This window comes from Oncorhynchus mykiss, chromosome 4 (assembly GCF_057628025.1).
Source record: "Oncorhynchus mykiss isolate SJ-2025 chromosome 4, ASM5762802v1, whole genome shotgun sequence".
Lineage (NCBI taxonomy): Eukaryota > Metazoa > Chordata > Actinopteri > Salmoniformes > Salmonidae > Oncorhynchus > Oncorhynchus mykiss.
The window spans coordinates 20,467,501-20,486,098 of NC_143025.1; the positions used below are offsets into that span (position 1 = coordinate 20,467,501).

Genomic DNA, 18,598 nt, shown 5'->3' on the forward strand with positions numbered 1-18,598 from the left:
TGTTTTAACCTTTACACAGGGGTTTTTAACCTGAAACGGTTCCCCCACAGTGGCAATATTTTGAACCCCAAAAGGTTATTAGAGGCTCCTTTACTTCTAAGAGTACATTGTACAGCTGTACTTACTGTACTTACCTTCTCTCAGAGGCCCCAAATAAAAACCTGATGTTATTTTTTGACTCCAATCTAGGCTGAAAAGGTGGGCTACATGGCCTCCTCTTTCTAGTATCCTGCTGGCTATTGTCCAATCGCGGAAAATAAACTTTGTGAACTCAAAGCAAGGCTTCGTTCGCAGTGGGACATCAGGGAATGCTGTGTCTTTGATTTTACAGAGACATGGCTTACAGACAATACACTTGACTCTGCTATTCAACCATGCAGCTTTTCATTTTCCATATGGATCGAACAGTGGCTTCTGGTAAGAGTAAGGGGAGGTGTATGATTCCTCATCAATTCCTGGTGTACCGAAGTTGAAAACATCTCGAGCTCCTGTTCACCTGACCTGGAGTTTCTGATGCTAAAATGCCAACCCCACCATATGCAGAGGGAATTCATGTGTGTTCTTATCACAGCTGTGTACATACCACCACGAGCAAACACCAAGGCGGCCCTCAGCGAACTGTAAAATAACTTTAGCCAGCAAGAATCCTCTCACCCGGAAGCAGTCTTAATTTGCAGGTGATTTTAACCAAGCACGTTTAAAACACATTTTTTCCAAAATATCACCAACATTTATCCTGCCACACGAAAGGAAACAACTTGCTGGACTATGTACACTGAACAAAAATATAAATGCAACATGTAAGTGTTGGTCCCATGTTTCATGAGATGAAAAACAAATTCCCAGAAATGTTCCATATGCACAAAAAGCTAATTACTCTCAAATTATGTGCACACAATTGTTTACATTCATGTTAGCGAGTATTTCTCCTTTGCCAAGAAAATCCATCCACCTGACAGGTGGGGCATATCAAGAAGCTGATTAAACAGCACGATCATGACACTATTGCACCTTGTGCTGTGGACAATAAAATGCCACTCTAAAATGTGCAGTTTTCTCACACAACACAATGCCACAGATGTCTCAAGTTTTGAGGGAGCATGCTGACTGCAAGAATGTCCAGCAGAGCTGTTGCCAGATAATTCAATGTTCATTTCTCTACCATAAACCGCCTCCAACGTAATTTTAGAGAATTTGGCAGTATGTCCAAATGACCTCAAACGGGGTGCTGAGGAGTATTTAATAATAAAGCCCCTTTGTGGGGGGAAAACTAATTCTGATTGGCTGGGCCTGGCTCCCCAGTGGGTGGGCCTATGCCCTCCCAGGCCCACCCATGGCTGCACCCCTGCCCAGTTATGTGAAATCCATAGATTAGGGCCTAATGAATTTATTTTAATTGACAGATTTCCTTATGTGAACTGTAACTCAGTAAAATCTTTAAAATTGTTGCATGTTGTGTTTATATTTTTGTTCAGTATATATACAAATATCTGTGATGGGTACACAATCATTCCTTGTCCCCACTTCGGGCAAATCAGATCATGTCTCTCTGTTCCTACTTTCCGCCTACAAGATAACACACCTGCTCTATAATAACAAGATAACACACCTGTTCTATAATAACAAGATAACACACCTGCTCTATAATAACAAGATAACACACCTGCTCTATAATAACAAGATAACACACCTGCTCTATAATAACAAGATAACACACCTGCTCTATAATAACAAGATAACACACCTGCTCTATAATAACAAGATAACACACCTGCTCTATAATAACAAGATAACACACCTGTTCTATAATAACAAGATAACACACCTGCTCTGTAATAACAAGACAACACACCTGCTCTATAATAACAACATAACACACCTGCTCTATAATAACAAGATAACACACCTGTTCTATAATAACAAGATAACACACCTGTTCTATAATAACAAGATAACACACCTGTTCTATAATAACAAGATAACACACCTGCTCTATAATAACAAGATAACACACCTGCTCTATAATAACAAGATAACACACCTGCTCAATAAGTATTTTTAAACCATTACGTCTACATTGGTAAGTAGGGATGTTCAGTGTGCAGTCACTTTCTGATCAGGCCTGAAAGGAAGCCGGGTGTTGACTTGAATCTGTTCTTGATCGTTTGGGCTTTTTTGAAAAATTTTTTTTTACAGGGAAACAGTTTCATAACATAACATCTTTCTCTCGCTCTCCTTCCTTCACTCAGACCCGTCTCTGGATTTCATGTTCTGTGGTTGCCATAGTAATCTGAATGCCAATAATAGCCCTCAACCTTAACTCCCTAAAGTCTAGGAAGCCAGGGATGGAAATTGCCACAATTGAATTTTATAGAGGCTCATAGTTAAAAAATATACAGGGAGTGAAGCATTCAGTCAGAATCCCTGCTCCATTGTATTCTAATGCCAGCACCATCCACCCCCAACACTCAGCAGAGACAACATCATAAATCAATTTACAAACCAGGGGAGATGGAAATGTACAGGGGCAGATGAAGAAAATGTGAAAACATTTCGAGCAGCATGGCAGTGTTATCTGTGCAGGTGGCCCACCTGTTGATTGCCACTGCTGTTTATGTGAAACCTAACAGTCTCTCTGGTAAATTAGGGATGGAGGTTTTGATGAGGAGGAAAAGCAGACAGATATTGAAATCTATTGATTAGTTGAAGTCGGAAGTTTCCATTCACCTTAGCCAAATACATTTAAACTCAGTTTTTCACAATTCCTGACATTTAATCCTAGTAAAAATGCCCTGTTTTAGGTTAGTTAGGATCACCACTTTATTTTAAGAATGTGAAATGTCAGAATGATAGTAGAGAGAATGATTTATTTGAGCTTTTATTTCTTTCATCACATTCCAGTGGGTCAGAAGTTTACATACACTCAATTAGTATTTGGTAGCATTACCTTTAAATTGTTTAACTTGGGACAAACGTTTCGGGTAGCCTTCCACAAGCTTCCCACAATAAGTTGGGTAAATTTTGGCCTCCTTGCTTGCACACACTTTTTCAGTTCTGCCCACAAATGTTCTATAGGATTGAGGTCAGGGCTTTGTGATGGCCACTCCAATACCTTGACTTTGTTGTTCTTAAGCCATTTTGCCAAAACTTTGGAAGTATGCTTGGGGTCATTGATAATTTGGAAGACCCATTTGCAACCAAGCTTTAACTTCCTGACTGATGTCTTGAGATGTTGCTTCAATATATCCACATAATTGTCCTTCCTCGTGATTCTATCTATTTTGTGAAGTGCTGCTGTAGAAAAGCACCCCCACAACATGATGCTGCCACCCCCGTGCTTCACGGTTGGGATGGTGTTCTTCGGCTTGCAAGCCTCCCCCTTTTCCCTCCAAACATAACAATGGTCATTATGGCCAAACAGTTCTATTTTTGTTTCATCAGACCAGAGGACATTTCTCCAAAAAGTACGCTCTTTGTCCACATGTGCACTTGAAAACCGTAGTCTGGCTTTTTTATTGTGGTTTTGGAGCAGTGGCTTCTTCCTTGCTGAGCTGTATAACAGCTGCGTAGTCCCATGGTGTTTATACTTGCGTACTATTGTTTGTACAGATGAATGTGGTATCTTCAACTGTTTGGAAATTGCTCTCAAGGATGAACCAGACTTGTGGAGGTCTACAATTGTTTTTCTGAGGTCTTGGTTGATTTGTTTTGATTTTCCCATGATGTCAAGCAAAGAGGCACTGAGTTTGAAGGTAAGCCTTGAAATACATCCAGAGGTACACCTCCAATTGACTCAAATGATGTCAGTTAGCCTATCAGAAGCTTCTAAAGCCATGACATCATTTTCTGGAATTTTCCAAGCTGTTTAAAGGCACAGTCAACTTAGTGTATGTAAACTTCTGACCCACTGGAATTGTGATACAGTGAATTATAAGTGAAATAATCTGTCTGTAAACAATTGTTGGAAAAATGACAAAGTAGATGTCCTAACCAACTTTCCAAAACTATAGTTTGTTAACAAAACATTTATGGAGTGGTTGAAAAACGAGTTTTAATGACTCCAACCTAAGTGTATGCAATATTCTGACTTCAACTGTAACTGCCATAATAAAGGAAAGACCAACATAAACTGTCTTTATAGAGCGTTGGTTCACCAACAGCCAGAACAGCTTCAATATGCCTTGGCATAGATTCTACAATGGTCTGGAACTCTATTGGAGGGATGCGACACCATTCTTCCACAACAAAATACAATCATTTTGTGTTTTGTTGATGGTGGTGGAAAACACTGTCTCAGGCAACGCTCCAGAATCTCACATAAGTGTTCAATTGGGTTGAGTTCTGGTGACTGAGACGGTCAAGGCATATGATTTACATCGTTTTCATGCTCATCAAACCATTCAGTGACTACTCATGTCGTATGGATGGGGGCATTGTCATCCTATGGGGGCATAGCCATGATAACCAAAATAATGGCCTGCCCAGCATTTTAAACATGACCATAAGCATGATGGGATGTTAATAAACCTGTGTGGAAGCACTGACTTTTAATGTACTTTGTATCCCTCATTTACTCAAGTGATTCCATTATTTAGACAGTTACCTGTATGTTCTGACTGGTTGTTTCTATTTACTTCATTTTATATCTCTTTTTTGATTTCTGCCATGACAGCAATTACCATCTGTATCCATGTTTGTACCAGCTGTTTTCTCCTGCATGCTGTCTTGGAACCAACTCCCACTCACCCCCCTCCTGATGTGGCTGCCAAGATTGGTTCTACACTTCCAAACAAATGGTTTGACTTTAGAATATGTAAACTGAAACTGACAATTAAACAGAAACAAGATCTGCTGTTGCTGTTTATGGATGTTGGAAACAGCCTGTAGCCAAAAAAACCCAGAAGGGGACAGAGGCTCCTTTATAGAAGGCACAGCCGGGTAAGGAGAGACAGGTAGAGGGTCTGGGCCTAATTTGGAGGAACAGGTGTGCCATGCTGCCATACAGCTAGATCAGATAATATATACAGTATTTGAGAGAGAGAGAGAGAGAGAGAGAGAGAGAGAGAGAGAGAGAGAGTGCATCTGGGTAGGAGGCCCCATGTGTCAATCTAAGTATCATAGAAAATTCACGTTGAAGCAAGTCTAAGAAGCAGTAGATTGTTCTATGTGTGCTATTTCTATGCTTCTGAAGTTCAGTTTTTGCATCTTTTCCTTTTGCGATCCAGCTTCAAACAGCAGAATGTACAATATTCTTGTTAATGGAAAATATATTTCACAGGGGTTTAGATACAATGCTTGTTTTGTCACATAAACTGAAATTAGGCCAACTATTAGAATTTTAGCAACCTGGAAATGGCAGAGCGATTTCTGCATAGTGGATCTTTAAGCTAGAGATATCCATTTTTTTAGTGGGCTTCGACTCAATCCTCCGCATTCGTCAATGTCGGCCTTCCACATCTGCGGTGGAAGGAGGCCGAGCTACAGAGGTGTTTGTCAGACCATGAGACAACCCAAAAATCTGTCTTCTCACGGTACAAACTATCCGAACGGCATTCTTGATATATTTTGATTTATTTAACACTTTTTTGGTTACTACATGATTCCATGTCTTATTTCATAGTTTTGATGTCTTCACTATTATTCTACAATGTAGAAAATAGTAAAAATCAATAAAAACCCTTGAATGAGTAGGTGTGTCCAAACCTTTGACTGGTACTGTATATAAACTACCATTTAAAAGTTTGGGGTCACTTAGAAATGTCCTTCTTTTTGAAAGAAAAGCACATTTATTGTCCATTAAAATAACATCAAATTGATTAGAAATACAGTGAAAACGTTGCTAATGTTGTAAATGACTATCGTAGCTGGAAACAGCAACCATCACTCCTGTGTTCCAATGGCACGTTGTGTTAGCTAATCCAAGTTTATCATTTTAAAAGGCCAATTGATCATTAGAAAACCTTTTTGCAATTAGGTTAGCACAACTGAAAACTGTTGTCCTGATTAAAGAAGCAATAAAACTGTCCTTCTTTAGACTTGTTGAGTATCTGGAGCATCAGCCTTTGTGGGTTCGATTACAGGCTCAAAAAATACCTTTCTTCTGGTTAGGGCCAGTTTGCACTGTTCTGTGAAGGGAGTAGTACACAGTGTTGTATGAGACCTTCAGTTTCTTGGCAATTTCTCACATGAAATAGCCTTCATTTCTCAGAACAAGAATAGACTGACGAGTTTCAGAGGAAAGTTTTGTTTCTGGACATTTTGAGCCTGTAATCAAACCCACAAATGCTGATGCTCCAGACACTCAACTAGTCTAAAGAAGTTGTATTGCTTCTTTCTAAGTGACCCCAAACTTTTGAATGGTAGTGTATATACAGTGCCTTGCGAAAGTATTCGGCCCCCTTGAACTTTGCGACCTTTTGCCACATTTCAGGCTTCAAACATAAAGATATAAAACTGTATTTTTTTGTGAAGAATCAACAAGTGGGACACAATCATGAAGTGGAACGACATTTATTGGATATTTCAAACTTTTTTAACAAATCAAAAACTGAAAAATTGGCCGTGCAAAATTATTCAGCCCCTTTACTTTCAGTGCAGCAAACTCTCTCCAGAAGTTCAGTGAGGATCTCTGAATGATCCAATGTTGACCTAAATGACTAATGATGATAAATACAATCCACCTGTGTGTAATCAAGTCTCCGTATAAATGCACCTGCACTGTGATAGTCTCAGAGGTCCGTTAAAAGCGCAGAGAGCATCATGAAGAACAAGGAACACACCAGGCAGGTCCGAGATACTGTTGTGAAGAAGTTTAAAGCCGGATTTGGATACAAAAATATTTCCCAAGCTTTAAACATCCCAAGGAGCACTGTGCAAGCGATAATATTGAAATGGAAGGAGTATCAGACCACTGCAAATCTACCAAGACCTGGCCGTCCCTCTAAACTTTCAGCTCATACAAGGAGAAGACTGATCAGAGATGCAGCCAAGAGGCCCATGATCACTCTGGATGAACTGCAGAGATCTACAGCTGAGGTGGGAGACTCTGTCCATAGGACAACAATCGTATATTCGTCGTATATTGCACAAATCTGGCCTTTATGGAAGAGTGGCAAGAAGAAAGCCATTTCTTAAAGATATCCATAAAAAGTGTTGTTTAAAGTTTGCCACAAGCCACCTGGGAGACACAAACATGTGGAAGAAGGTGCTCTGGTCAGATGAAACCAAAATCAAACTTTTTGGCAACAATGCAAAACGTTATGTTTGGCGTAAAAGCAACACAGCTGAACACACCATCCCCACTGTCAAACATGGTGGTGGCAGCATCATGGTTTGGGCCTGCTTTTCTTCAGCAGGGACAGGGAAGATGGTTAAAATTGATGGGAAGATGGATGGAGCCAAATACAGGACCATTCTGGAAGAAAACCTGATGGAGTCTGCAAAAGACCTGAGACTGGGACGGAGATTTGTCTTCCAACAAGACAATGATCCAAAACATAAAGCAACATCTACAATGGAATGGTTCAAAAATAAACATATCCAGGTGTTAGAATGGGCAAGTCAAAGTCCAGACCTGAATCCAATCGAGAATCTGTGGAAAGAACTGAAAACTGCTGTTCACAAATGCTCTCCATCCAACCTCACTGAGCTCGAGCTGTTTTGCAAGGAGGAATGGGAAAAAATGTCAGTCTCTCGATGTGCAAAACTGATAGAGACATACCCCAAGCGACTTACAGCTGTAATCTCAGCAAAAGGTGGCGCTACAAAATATTAACTTAAGGGGGCTGAATAATTTTGCACGCCCAATTTTTCAGTTTTTGATTTGTTAAAGTTTGAAATATCCAATAAATGTCATTCCACTTCATGATTGTGTCCCACTTGTTGTTGATTCTTCACAAAAAAATACAGTTTTATATCTTTATGTTTGAAGCCTGAAATGTGGCAAAAGGTCGCAAAGTTCAAGGGGGGCGAATACTTTCGCAAGGCACTGTATATATATATATCCATATATTTATTATTTCCCTTAGATATAGGACAGACACTTCAAAACCTTATTCCTTATGATTTATCTTTTTACTGTCTATTTTGCCATTTATGAATATGTTATTCAATGCGTTTCTATGGGCAATAGCAGTAAAGGCCAAATTCAATGTTTTATCAAATATTTAGATTTTCTTTTTTGGGGATACCTAAAGGGGTCCTAAAATTCAAAATCAAATAGCTAAACGATCCATGGTATGATCATCTTAAAACAATTTAGCCAACGGCTTAGATTTTTAGAGGTTAATGAGGAACCTGACCACTTGTCGGATAATACCTTAAGTTCACACTCACAGGACAGTATAACAAAATGTGAAATACTTCTTAGTGATTATAATTTGAATTTAAACTTCCATCAGAGGAGATCAGATAAGGAGTTATAGGACACATATTACAGCTGCGAAGCATATGTTGATAAGATACGGGACACTACAGACTGAGTTTCCTTGGCACAATCCAGGATCTAATTGACTCCATGAGTTCATGTGATAAAGAGCTGACAGTGGGTGACTGCAGTAATTGGACTGACCCTTAGACACTGTAGAGAGGATTGCTGCTTTAATGACTGCTGCTTCATCAGAACCTGCTCTGATTAGGTGCCCTACTGATTCACACAGAAGACATATTCTTAGGCAGAGGTGTACAATTATGTGGAGATAATGGAGCCATGTGCCTTTGGGACTCTAAAATCATTATTAGTAATGTATTCTCTGAACTCTTATTCTGACTAGCACACTAAGGGCTCTATTCAATCAGTATCACTGAATCGTTATAGATTGCACGCTAGGAATGGCAAGGTAATTTCCGATTGAGCCGACATACGCAGCGTTTACCGTGAACGTGTTCCCGCTAACACGGGAACATTGCCTTTAACTTTCAATCACACTGTAAAGCTGAATTTCCGCAATACCAATTGAATAGAGCCCTAATATGAGAATCACTGTTGTATCAGATCTGATAGATCTGATAACACAATGTGAGGTCACTGCTATAGCGCTGATTTGTATAATGTCATTATGTCAACAAAGTAGTAATGATGACATGAAGAATCTACAATAAATTTGCTTTTAATCAAGGCATTTCATAGTCATACATAGGCCTATATCAACACAGTTTGAGGAACAGTCAGGAAAACCCACAGGTGTCCATTACTAATGACATCATAGTATAAAATACATAAGTACTCACACCAACAATAACAATACAGTAGATAGAAACTAACTAGCATCCATCATTTATCTAACACCTTGAGATAACAATTAAAGAATTTGGCATCAAGTATGACGGATTGGCACTTGTTTCATTTTCTTGAGAAACAGAACAAGTTCAGCATATTAAACATCTTCTCTCCACTGCAGAAATTAGATCACTGAAATAAATATCCTCCCCACTTTCATTATTTCGCATAAGCAGTCTTCCGAGTTTAATTTTAAAAAATTGACAGTCAGACCTTTTTAGCTTGTGTAATTAAATAGCCATTTAGCACAGAATAACTAGGAAGGATTTCCGAACACCAACAGCTAGCTAATTGTAAAGTTCATTCTGGCAATCCCTCAGAGACTTAAATCAAGGTTGGCAATCAAATTGGCTAACTGTGTATCTAATGCATCAAGCAGAGGTCTAATTCTAAAAAGCAAGTCCATACTATGATGGCAAACCCATTTAAAGTGGCTATATACATTATACATCTGCAGGTTTTCTGCACCCCCAATAGAGGTGTTGGGCTTCCCCATAACAAACAGAGAAAAACACACATCTTAGAGGATAGTGGGTATTCCTCCACTGTTAGAAATCAGGTGCTCAGATCTAAAATCACTGTATTCATTTGATACATGACTGCATGTATAAAACATATATTTATCCATTATTTAGCTGACAGTAAGCCCTCCCACTGGCATCCCACAAAACAACACACCTGGGCACCATAAGCAGCCTAGTTAGTAAGATATATATATTTACAGTGTATTCAACCAGGATAATTAACCCTGTGGTTGGTATAGAAGATAATCAGCAAGGCGATCTGGCCTACAGTATTTAAAGCACTTCAAATCATAGCATAATTGAAAACACAGTCACGAGGAGAAAGTTAATTGAATCCATTTGACATTTTTGCTGATCTTTTTTTACATGTTTTAATTGCGTATCTAACCTGTTGAGTGAGATAGCTTCCAGCACAGTTTTCATTTCTCAGGAGAATTATTCCTAGTTCAAATGTACATTGGGCTGTCTTTTTAAATACAGATGTAAGATCTTAATTTGATAACTCTTTCGTTGCTGAGAATTTTTCTGCACAGTAGGAAATGCAAACTTGTCGTGTATTTGAGTTTTAAAAAGGATTCTAAAGATTGCAATTTCCAATTGGAAAATTCAGACTTGATTTGCCCTAACGAAAAATGTATCAAAGCCCACAACAATGTCCATTAATTATAATCCACATAATAATTCACATTTCCTGCTGCCACAGGATTATTTTACTACTGTAGAAAACTGGCTCAAATTAAAATCCTACATCTGTAGATGAGAAACAAGAAAAGACAATCAATTACAAAAATAGTTGGCAATCCCCAAAATACACTACTCACTTTTTGATTTAATTAAATTGTCATCATAAAAGCACTTAGGCTACATTTTGACCCTGCCTACTACAATGAAGTATTATAAAATCTACTGACAATATTTTAGTTTTTTAGTCATGCCAATGTAAGCCAAAGAAGGGATTGGTTACAACTCAGTGAGCACGCACCCATGTACAGCAGGCATAGCATGAGCATTGAGCACACACAGATGAATCATTTAATAGTATCGTAGCAGATTTCAGATTTTCCACAATAACAAAATCCTCACAGTTAGAGCCAAACAAAGTTATATAAAGTATAAGCTTGGAGAAAAGCAATGGTATTGTAGAGAACTCTATTGTATAGTCTAGGTTAAAACATGACAGGGAATGTAACTCACAAAAATAATGGCTATTTTTTGTATAATAGTCATGTTTGACATGATTAAATGACTCCATATCTCAAAGATGAATGTGTGTGGTGACCCTTTAACCATCTGCAGAAACAACCTCTGCTTCTTTCCTCTGTCTCCTTCTTGAAATTACAATCAGATCAGATGTATTGTAATTCAATTTAAAGGACAGCAGAGCACATGCAGAGAGTAGAAGGCTATCCTTCATGTCAAATAATGTTTATTGTAAATATTTTTTATTGTAAATGTTTTTCCTTTCTCAGTCCTCTGGCCTAGTGGCTTGTCTAGACTGCCAGGAGTGGAAAACACAGGTCACCATCATAATAATGAAGTCAGCAAATTAGAAGGTTTTCAGGGTCAGAGGGCTGCTAATCATTCACTCTCCAGCAGTACATAATTTACAAAGTCATAATGTTGTAAAAGTATGTGGAGACCCATTCAAATTAGTGGATTCGGCTATTTCAGCCACACCCGTTGCTGACATGTGTATAAAATCAAGCATACCACCATGCAATCTCCATAGACAAACATTGGCAGTAGCATGAGAGCTCACTGAGAGCTCAGTGACTTTTCAGTGAACACTACCTACCCCAATGCATAGTGCCAACTGTAAAGATTGGTGGAGGCGGAATAATGGTCTGGGGCTGTTTTTTATTGTTTGGGCTAGGCCCTTTAGTTCCAGTCAAAGGAAATTGTAATGCTACAGCATACAATTACATTGTAGATGATTCTGCGCTTCCAAGTTTGCAGCAACAGTTTGGGGAAGGCCCTTTCCTGTTTCAGCATCACAATACCCACATGCACAAAGCGAGGTCCATACAGAAATGGTTTGTTGAGATCAGTGTGGAAGAACTTGACTGGCCTGCAGAGCACTGACCTCAACCCCATCGAACAGCTTTGGGATGAATTGGAACGCCAACTGCGAGCCAGGCCTAATCGCCCAACATCAGTGCCCAACCTCACTAATGGCTGAATGGAAGCAAATCCCCGCAGGAATGTTCCAACATCTAGTGGAAAGCCTTACCAGAAGAATGGAGGCTGTTATAGCAGCAAAGGGGGGACCAACTCCATATTAATGCCCATGATTTTGGAATGAGATGTTTGACGAGTAGGTGTCCATATACTTTTGGTCATGCAGTATACATCATACTGAAGCATATGTCTTATACAAATACAACATCTATGTATAAAATTATGTTCAACACCTTTGAATAATGTCACACTCTTTAAAATGTAATGCATACACCCTCCCCCCCTCCCTCTGTCACTCTCTCTTTCTGTCTATCTATCACTCTTGGTAAGGCTTGTGGGCGTTATGAAACTGAAGTACAAACTGCTAACATATCACTGCATTTACATATTCATGCCAAGCGCTAGGGAAGCAGACGGTGACGTCTGATCTCTATTCTCCAGGTTTTGGACATTGTGGTCACATAACAGACTGGCCTTCCTTCCGGTAGTAGGCTACTGTGGATCGCAACAACAATAAGGATCAAAGGATAATTTGCACATCAAGTTATAGTGGCAACATCAAAGACGCCCTGATCCATAAAAGCATTGTAGTGCTGAATAAAAACTGAATCATAGAGACTCGCATCCTGTATTGTCTGAGTCACATGTAATTGCAACCATGCGACATTCAACGTCGAGATCAAGAGAGTACAAAAAGTGAGTCCCTCAAACGAGCAGGTGTTTTTTGACCTGTGCCATATTCGATTGTCCACCACATGATTTACAAGTTGGGCTGTGCAGGGCTTCAGGTTCAGGGAATAGAAGGTTGAGGAGGTGACCAGCTAAGAGACAAACTGCTAGACCAGACCAGACATTGACTTCCTTTCAGACAGTTCTATGTGAATACAGGGAAGACCAAGCAAACATCTAACCCCAGTTACATATCTTTTTTCACGCACATTATCATTCATAGTCTCATTCTGTGTTAGTCAGAGTACTATTCTGCATCGTCAGGACAGACCTAGAGGCCATGGAGCAGCTTCCCCAGAGGGATCTCTCTCTCCCCCAGCAGAGTGTCTCTCTTCAGGCTGGTGCCCTTATTCACCACCTTGATCTTCACAGCTAGGTTCTTCACCTGCACTGAGGTCACAGAGTCAAAGAAGAAGTCTTCGTTGAACACAGGATTTCGGCTGTTCTTGATGATAGTGCTCCGCTGTTTCTGCAGCTTGCCAGGGTTGAGGTACAGTGACACGCAGCAGTTGATGCTCTTAATGTCGTACATCTTGTCGTAGAGCTCTTCGGCAGCCAGAATACGAATGCGCAGGCGGGCTGTGCCAGCATCGTAGTCGGCGCTGAGCCTCACCCTGCCGCCCTTGTGTAGGTTGACGGTGTGCTCCCGGTCCGACGGCCCACCGCCATGGAGTGAAGAGGAGTGGAGCCGCCGCAGCACATTGGGACTGGGCTCGGTTGAGCTGCACTCGTCTGTGGACAAGGAGCTGTGGCGGGCAAACGTCCTCTTGGCTTTCACCACCTTTGCCTGTGTCTCGTGGGTGAAGACTTTGAGCAGCGAGGCAGAGCGGGAGAGAAGTGGGGAGTTGAAGGGAGAGGACTCAGCCGAGGAACAGGTATCACTCTCCCCTCCACTAAAGTAGCGGTATGGGTTGTGAGAGGCGTTGAAGTCAGGGGGGTTGAGGTGGTTGCATTCGCTAACGCTGCTCTTCCCCTTCCTCTGGGAGTTGGGAGAGGTCAGGGGGCTGGTCTGGTCACAGTGGAAAAGGGACTCCTTGCGGCGGGTGTGGGGGCTCTCCATCAAAGTGGCAAAACCATAGGAAGTCTGGGTCTTGGGGACGTAGGGCAGTGACATAGCGGTCTGAGACTGAGGGTCAGCGTTGGTGTCCCCTGCCACCATGTCATCAGCGCTCTCTATCTGGATAATGTGACGGTTGGCAGCCCTCAACAGGTTCTTGGTGTCCCCAGCTAGCTTGGCAACCAGACGCGGGCTGCGAGGGCTGATGATTTTCTTACTGCCAATGGTCTGCTCAGAGGCCGAGGGCCGCAGCCCCTCCTTCGGCTTGACGACGTCCAGGGTCTCAGGCTCTGGGGGGCAGCAGACCAGCTTGGGGGGAATGAAAAAGTCAGGGATCTTATCAGGGGTGAGGACGTTGCTGTAGACTGGAGTATTGCTGTCCTTGACCCCATTCTCCCCCCGCCGGAGAACAGTGGTCTCTACTGACCCACGGATCTTGTCCAGAACCCACATTATCCCACTGGGCTTCACCAGGTGGGATACAAGGGTGTTTCTCTGTCTGGAGGCAAAAGCACAAACATGGCAGCAGTTATGAAATACATGAATTAACACACTGAGTAAATCACATTACAACTGTTGCTATATCTGTGTAAGAAATGGTTAACTGAATCTAAAAACGATGAAATCAATTAAATTGACCCCAATGTGTCAAGTGTATACTTAAGCAATAAGGCCTGAGGGGGTGTGGTATATGGCCAATATACCACGGCTAAGGGCTGTTCTTAGGCACTACTGTGTGGTTCCAGCCCTGAATGCTAATTGGCTGAAAGCTGTGGTATATCAGACAGTATACCACGGGTAAGACAAAACATTTATTTTTACAGCTCTAATTACTTTGGTAACCAGTTTATAATAGCAATAAGGCACCTCGGGTTTGTAATTTAAGGCCAATATACCACGGCTAAGGGCTGTGACCTAGCACTCTGCATTGTGTCGTACATAAGAACAGCCCTTAGCTGTGGTATATTGGCCATATATCACACCCCCTCATGCCTTATTGCTTAATTATAGAGGTGTTGAATAAAAAAATGATTTAGCAGCCTAAATAAGAGGTACAGTTGAAGTCAGAAGTTTACATACACTAAGGTTGGAGTCACTAAAACTCGTTTTTCAACCACTCCATAAATTTCTTGTTAACAAACTATAGTTTTGGCAAGTCGGTTCGGAAATCTACTTTGTGCATGACACAAGTCATTTTTCCAACAATTGTTTACAGACAGATTATTTCACTTATAATTCACTGTATCACAATTCCAGTGGGTCAGAAGTTTACATACACTAAGTTGACTGTGACTTTAAACAGCTTGGAAAATTCCAGAAAATGATGTCATGGCTTTAGAAGCTTCTGATTGTCTAATTGACATCATTTGAGTCAATTGGAGGTGTACCTCTGGATGTATTTCAAGGCCTACCTTCAAAGTCAGTGCTTCTTTGCTTGACATCATGGGAAAATCAAAAGAAATGAGCCAAGATCTCAGAAAAAAATTGTAGCCCTCCACAAGTCTGGTTCATCCTTGGGAGCAATTTCCAAACGAATGAAGGTACCACGTTCATCTGTACAAACAACAGTACGCAAGTATAAACACCATGGGACTACGCAGCCATTATACTGCTCAGAAAGGAGACGCGTTCTGTCTCCTAGAGATGAACGTACTTTGGTGCGAAAAGTGCAAATCAATCCCAGAACAACAGCAAAGGACCTTGTGAAGATGCTGGAGGAAACAGGTACAAAAGTATCTATATCCACAGTAAAACGAGTCCTATATCGACATAACCTGAAAGGCCGCGCAATAAGGAAGAAGCCACTGCTCCAAAACCACAATAAAAAAGCCAGACTACGGTTTGCAACTGCAAATGGGGACAAAGATCGTACTTTTTGGAGAAATGTCCTCTGGTCTGATGAAACAAAAATAGAACTGTTTAGTCAAGGTGACCATCATTCTGCTTGGAGGAAAAAGGGGGAGGCTTGCAAGCCAAAGAACACCATCCCAACCGTGAAGGACAGGGGTGGCAGCATCATGTTGTGGGGGTGCTTTGTTGCAGGAGGGACTGGTGCACTTCGCAAAATAGATGGCATCATGAGGGACAAAAATTATGTGGATTTATTGAAGAAACATCTCAAGACCTCAGACAGGAAGTTAAAGCTTGGTCACAAATGGGTCTTCCAAATGGACAATGACCCCAAGTATACTTCCAAAGTTATGGCAAAATGGCGTTTAAAGTTTAAATGTATTTTTAAGCTGAGTTTAAATGTATTTGGCTAAGGTGTATGTAAACTTCCGACTTCAACTGTATGTAACGAATCAGGGATGAGGGCCCAAAAAAGTGACACTTTTTTTCTTCTTCACTGAAACATGGACAAAAAAATCCCTGCTAGGGGGAAATGCAGGTTTTAACTAATTAAACAACCAAGAATATGATCTACATGATCAGTCTGTGTGTAAAATAAAGTGGTTCATGTGAACCTAACTCACAGCTAAAAAATGTAAAGAAAGCAATCCAATGTTATTTGTTGCCTAGACTTCACTGCAAATGACACTCAAGTCTTGAGAAAAAAACAATACCCTAATATTGCAGTTATCCGTGACAATCTTTATAATAAAACACTTGTGACCACACACATAAATGGGAAAAAAAACCACACACTTTGGAAAAAAACATCTTAAAGTAGAAACAAACAGGCATTCTATTTTTACTCTATTATAGTGGCCACTATAGACATCGATCAAGTGCAAAAAGCTACATGTGCGCAAAAATAACGTTCACTGAGTAAAACAATATATAATCCCCCCTCACTCACACATGCTACTGTCAAGTTCAACACAACAAAAACAATATCTTCGGAGTACACTGCACATTATTACATTGTACACTTTATGCCTGTGGACATCTGTTCTACAATGTGCCAGCAAAAGCGAGAAAGAGGGAAAGTGTGTGGTTTTCTTTTCACATCTATAGTGGCATCCAGTTTAAACCAGGCCCAGCTCCAGCTCCACTTGCTTAATAACAAGCAACGCCTCATTTCCACCTAATTCTCTCAATCTGAAAATGAACCACATACTGTATAGGGAAACATTAGTTAACAGATAGTGGTTAGCTCGTTAGCTAGTTAACATTTCACACAGATTTCCAGGGTCCAGTAAGCAACTAACGCGTTATAACTTGAGGAACAGTGTTGTGCCGAAAATCTCCCCCCTGCAAGAATCCCCCTCCCCCTTCGTGTGAACGCGCACGCACTCAATTCTTCATTGCTGCAACTTGCTGCTAGTTGAGATTACTGATCACGTTAGGCTGCGTTTCATTTGATTTTTTATGTCGGTTTGGTCTCGGGGGAGGAGCAAGTAATGTCTGCAGTTTTCGGTTTGGCTATTTGTTTCAAGTGTATTAGTCTATACATAAATCTCTTTGCCAAAATTCGTCATCTCTCCATGTCTTATTCAACTAGTAGTTGTTCTGAAATGTTTATTGCTTCCCTAAATTTTACTCCCCCCCTCCCCTTCTAATTTCCTTAACTTTGTGGCTAGAGTCAAATACTTTCTGTGGCACACATCAGAGTCAAATACTTTCTATAGTGTCAAATACTTTCTATAGAGCAGGCAGGGGGAGATTTTCGGCACAACAACGGCAAGGTGTCGTATACCAGTTAATACTATATAGAATTTGTTAAGTTAGTAATGTTAGCTAATTTGATGTTGTAACGTTAGCTATCTGTCTACGTTATTAGCAAGCTAATTTTCACACCATGAACTCAATTATTTGATCAGATAAATTGGCTAATGTTGCTCAACATTTCTCTGGCTAGCTAACGGAGAATTCAACCCAGCTAGCAAGATACTTGCCACACTTTCTCCCTCACCTCAAACTTTCCAAACGACAGTAATTTTTCGCTTACACGAATCACGCAGGTCACCTATTTTGGATTCAAAACGCCGAATTTCGCCGAAGGTGACTAGTTTGCATCCCTGAAAGAATACATGCAATGTTAGCACATGATTTATTTACAAAGGCTAAGAAAACACTATTATTTGTACTCATACAGTAGTACATTCATACATGTTGTCTAGGTAGCAGTGAGTATATGTCAACATGCTGCACAGCATATTGCTCCTGTGGAATAATAAAGACTGCTGCATTAGTCAGAATAACACATGTAGCCTTCACTCATTTTTTTTTCAATAGATTACATTTATTCATCTTAGAACCACTGTTAAGTTAGTTGAGGTTTGATTTGGTTCGTTTTAAAATGTTACGTAACAATAAACACCCTTAATAAGCACATTGCAATCCACTTTCTTAACAGTCACGGTATTCTATTGTATTGTATTCCGTTAAGTTACATTTAACTGACATGTTGTGCATATTAACTACGATATGGAAGATAGGACAAAAGTATAGGCTAAAGGTCTGGTCTGTGATGAATTTGCACAAGCTTGAATTTATAATAACTCTGCCTTTATAGAGAATCAAGACGGATCTCCTTAGATTTTAGCAAAACGTGGTGCACTGGAAGAAAGTCAATGTATTATTTAAAAAGTAAATATTGTAGTAGTTTACATTAGCCTATGCCTATCTTAACGCGGAAATAAAGTGCAACAAGTGAAAATTAGAAGTTTATATGCTCTCGGTGCCGAAATATATTTCATTATGCGCTCTTGAGTGAGACAAATATTCAATTTTAGACAACGGTTGAATTCAGCTTAATAAACTTACTGAAGACGTGGAGGCTGCTTTGTCGAATTGATTCTTCCGTAACAGGTGTTTTCTCCCGCCTCCTCTCGCGCACTGTTTGCAGAACTATATAGTCTCCTCCGCACCCTAGAGATCGACTTGCGC

The 18,598-nt window shown here is 40.4% G+C and overlaps 1 protein-coding gene across 1 annotated transcript; it reads right to left on the reverse strand.

Moving 5' to 3' along the window:
- Window positions 1-9,091: 9,091 nt before the first annotated feature.
- LOC110521468 (C2 calcium-dependent domain-containing protein 4C) lies at window positions 9,092-18,590 on the reverse strand. Its single transcript, XM_021599040.3, has 2 exons — window positions 18,476-18,590; window positions 9,092-14,264 (listed from the first exon to the last, which is right to left on the reverse strand). The coding sequence occupies exon 2, from the start codon at window positions 14,216-14,218 to the stop codon at window positions 12,980-12,982; it is 1,239 nt and encodes a 412-aa protein (XP_021454715.2). The 5' UTR covers window positions 14,219-14,264; window positions 18,476-18,590; the 3' UTR covers window positions 9,092-12,979.
- Between the last annotated feature and the right edge of the window lie 8 nt (window positions 18,591-18,598).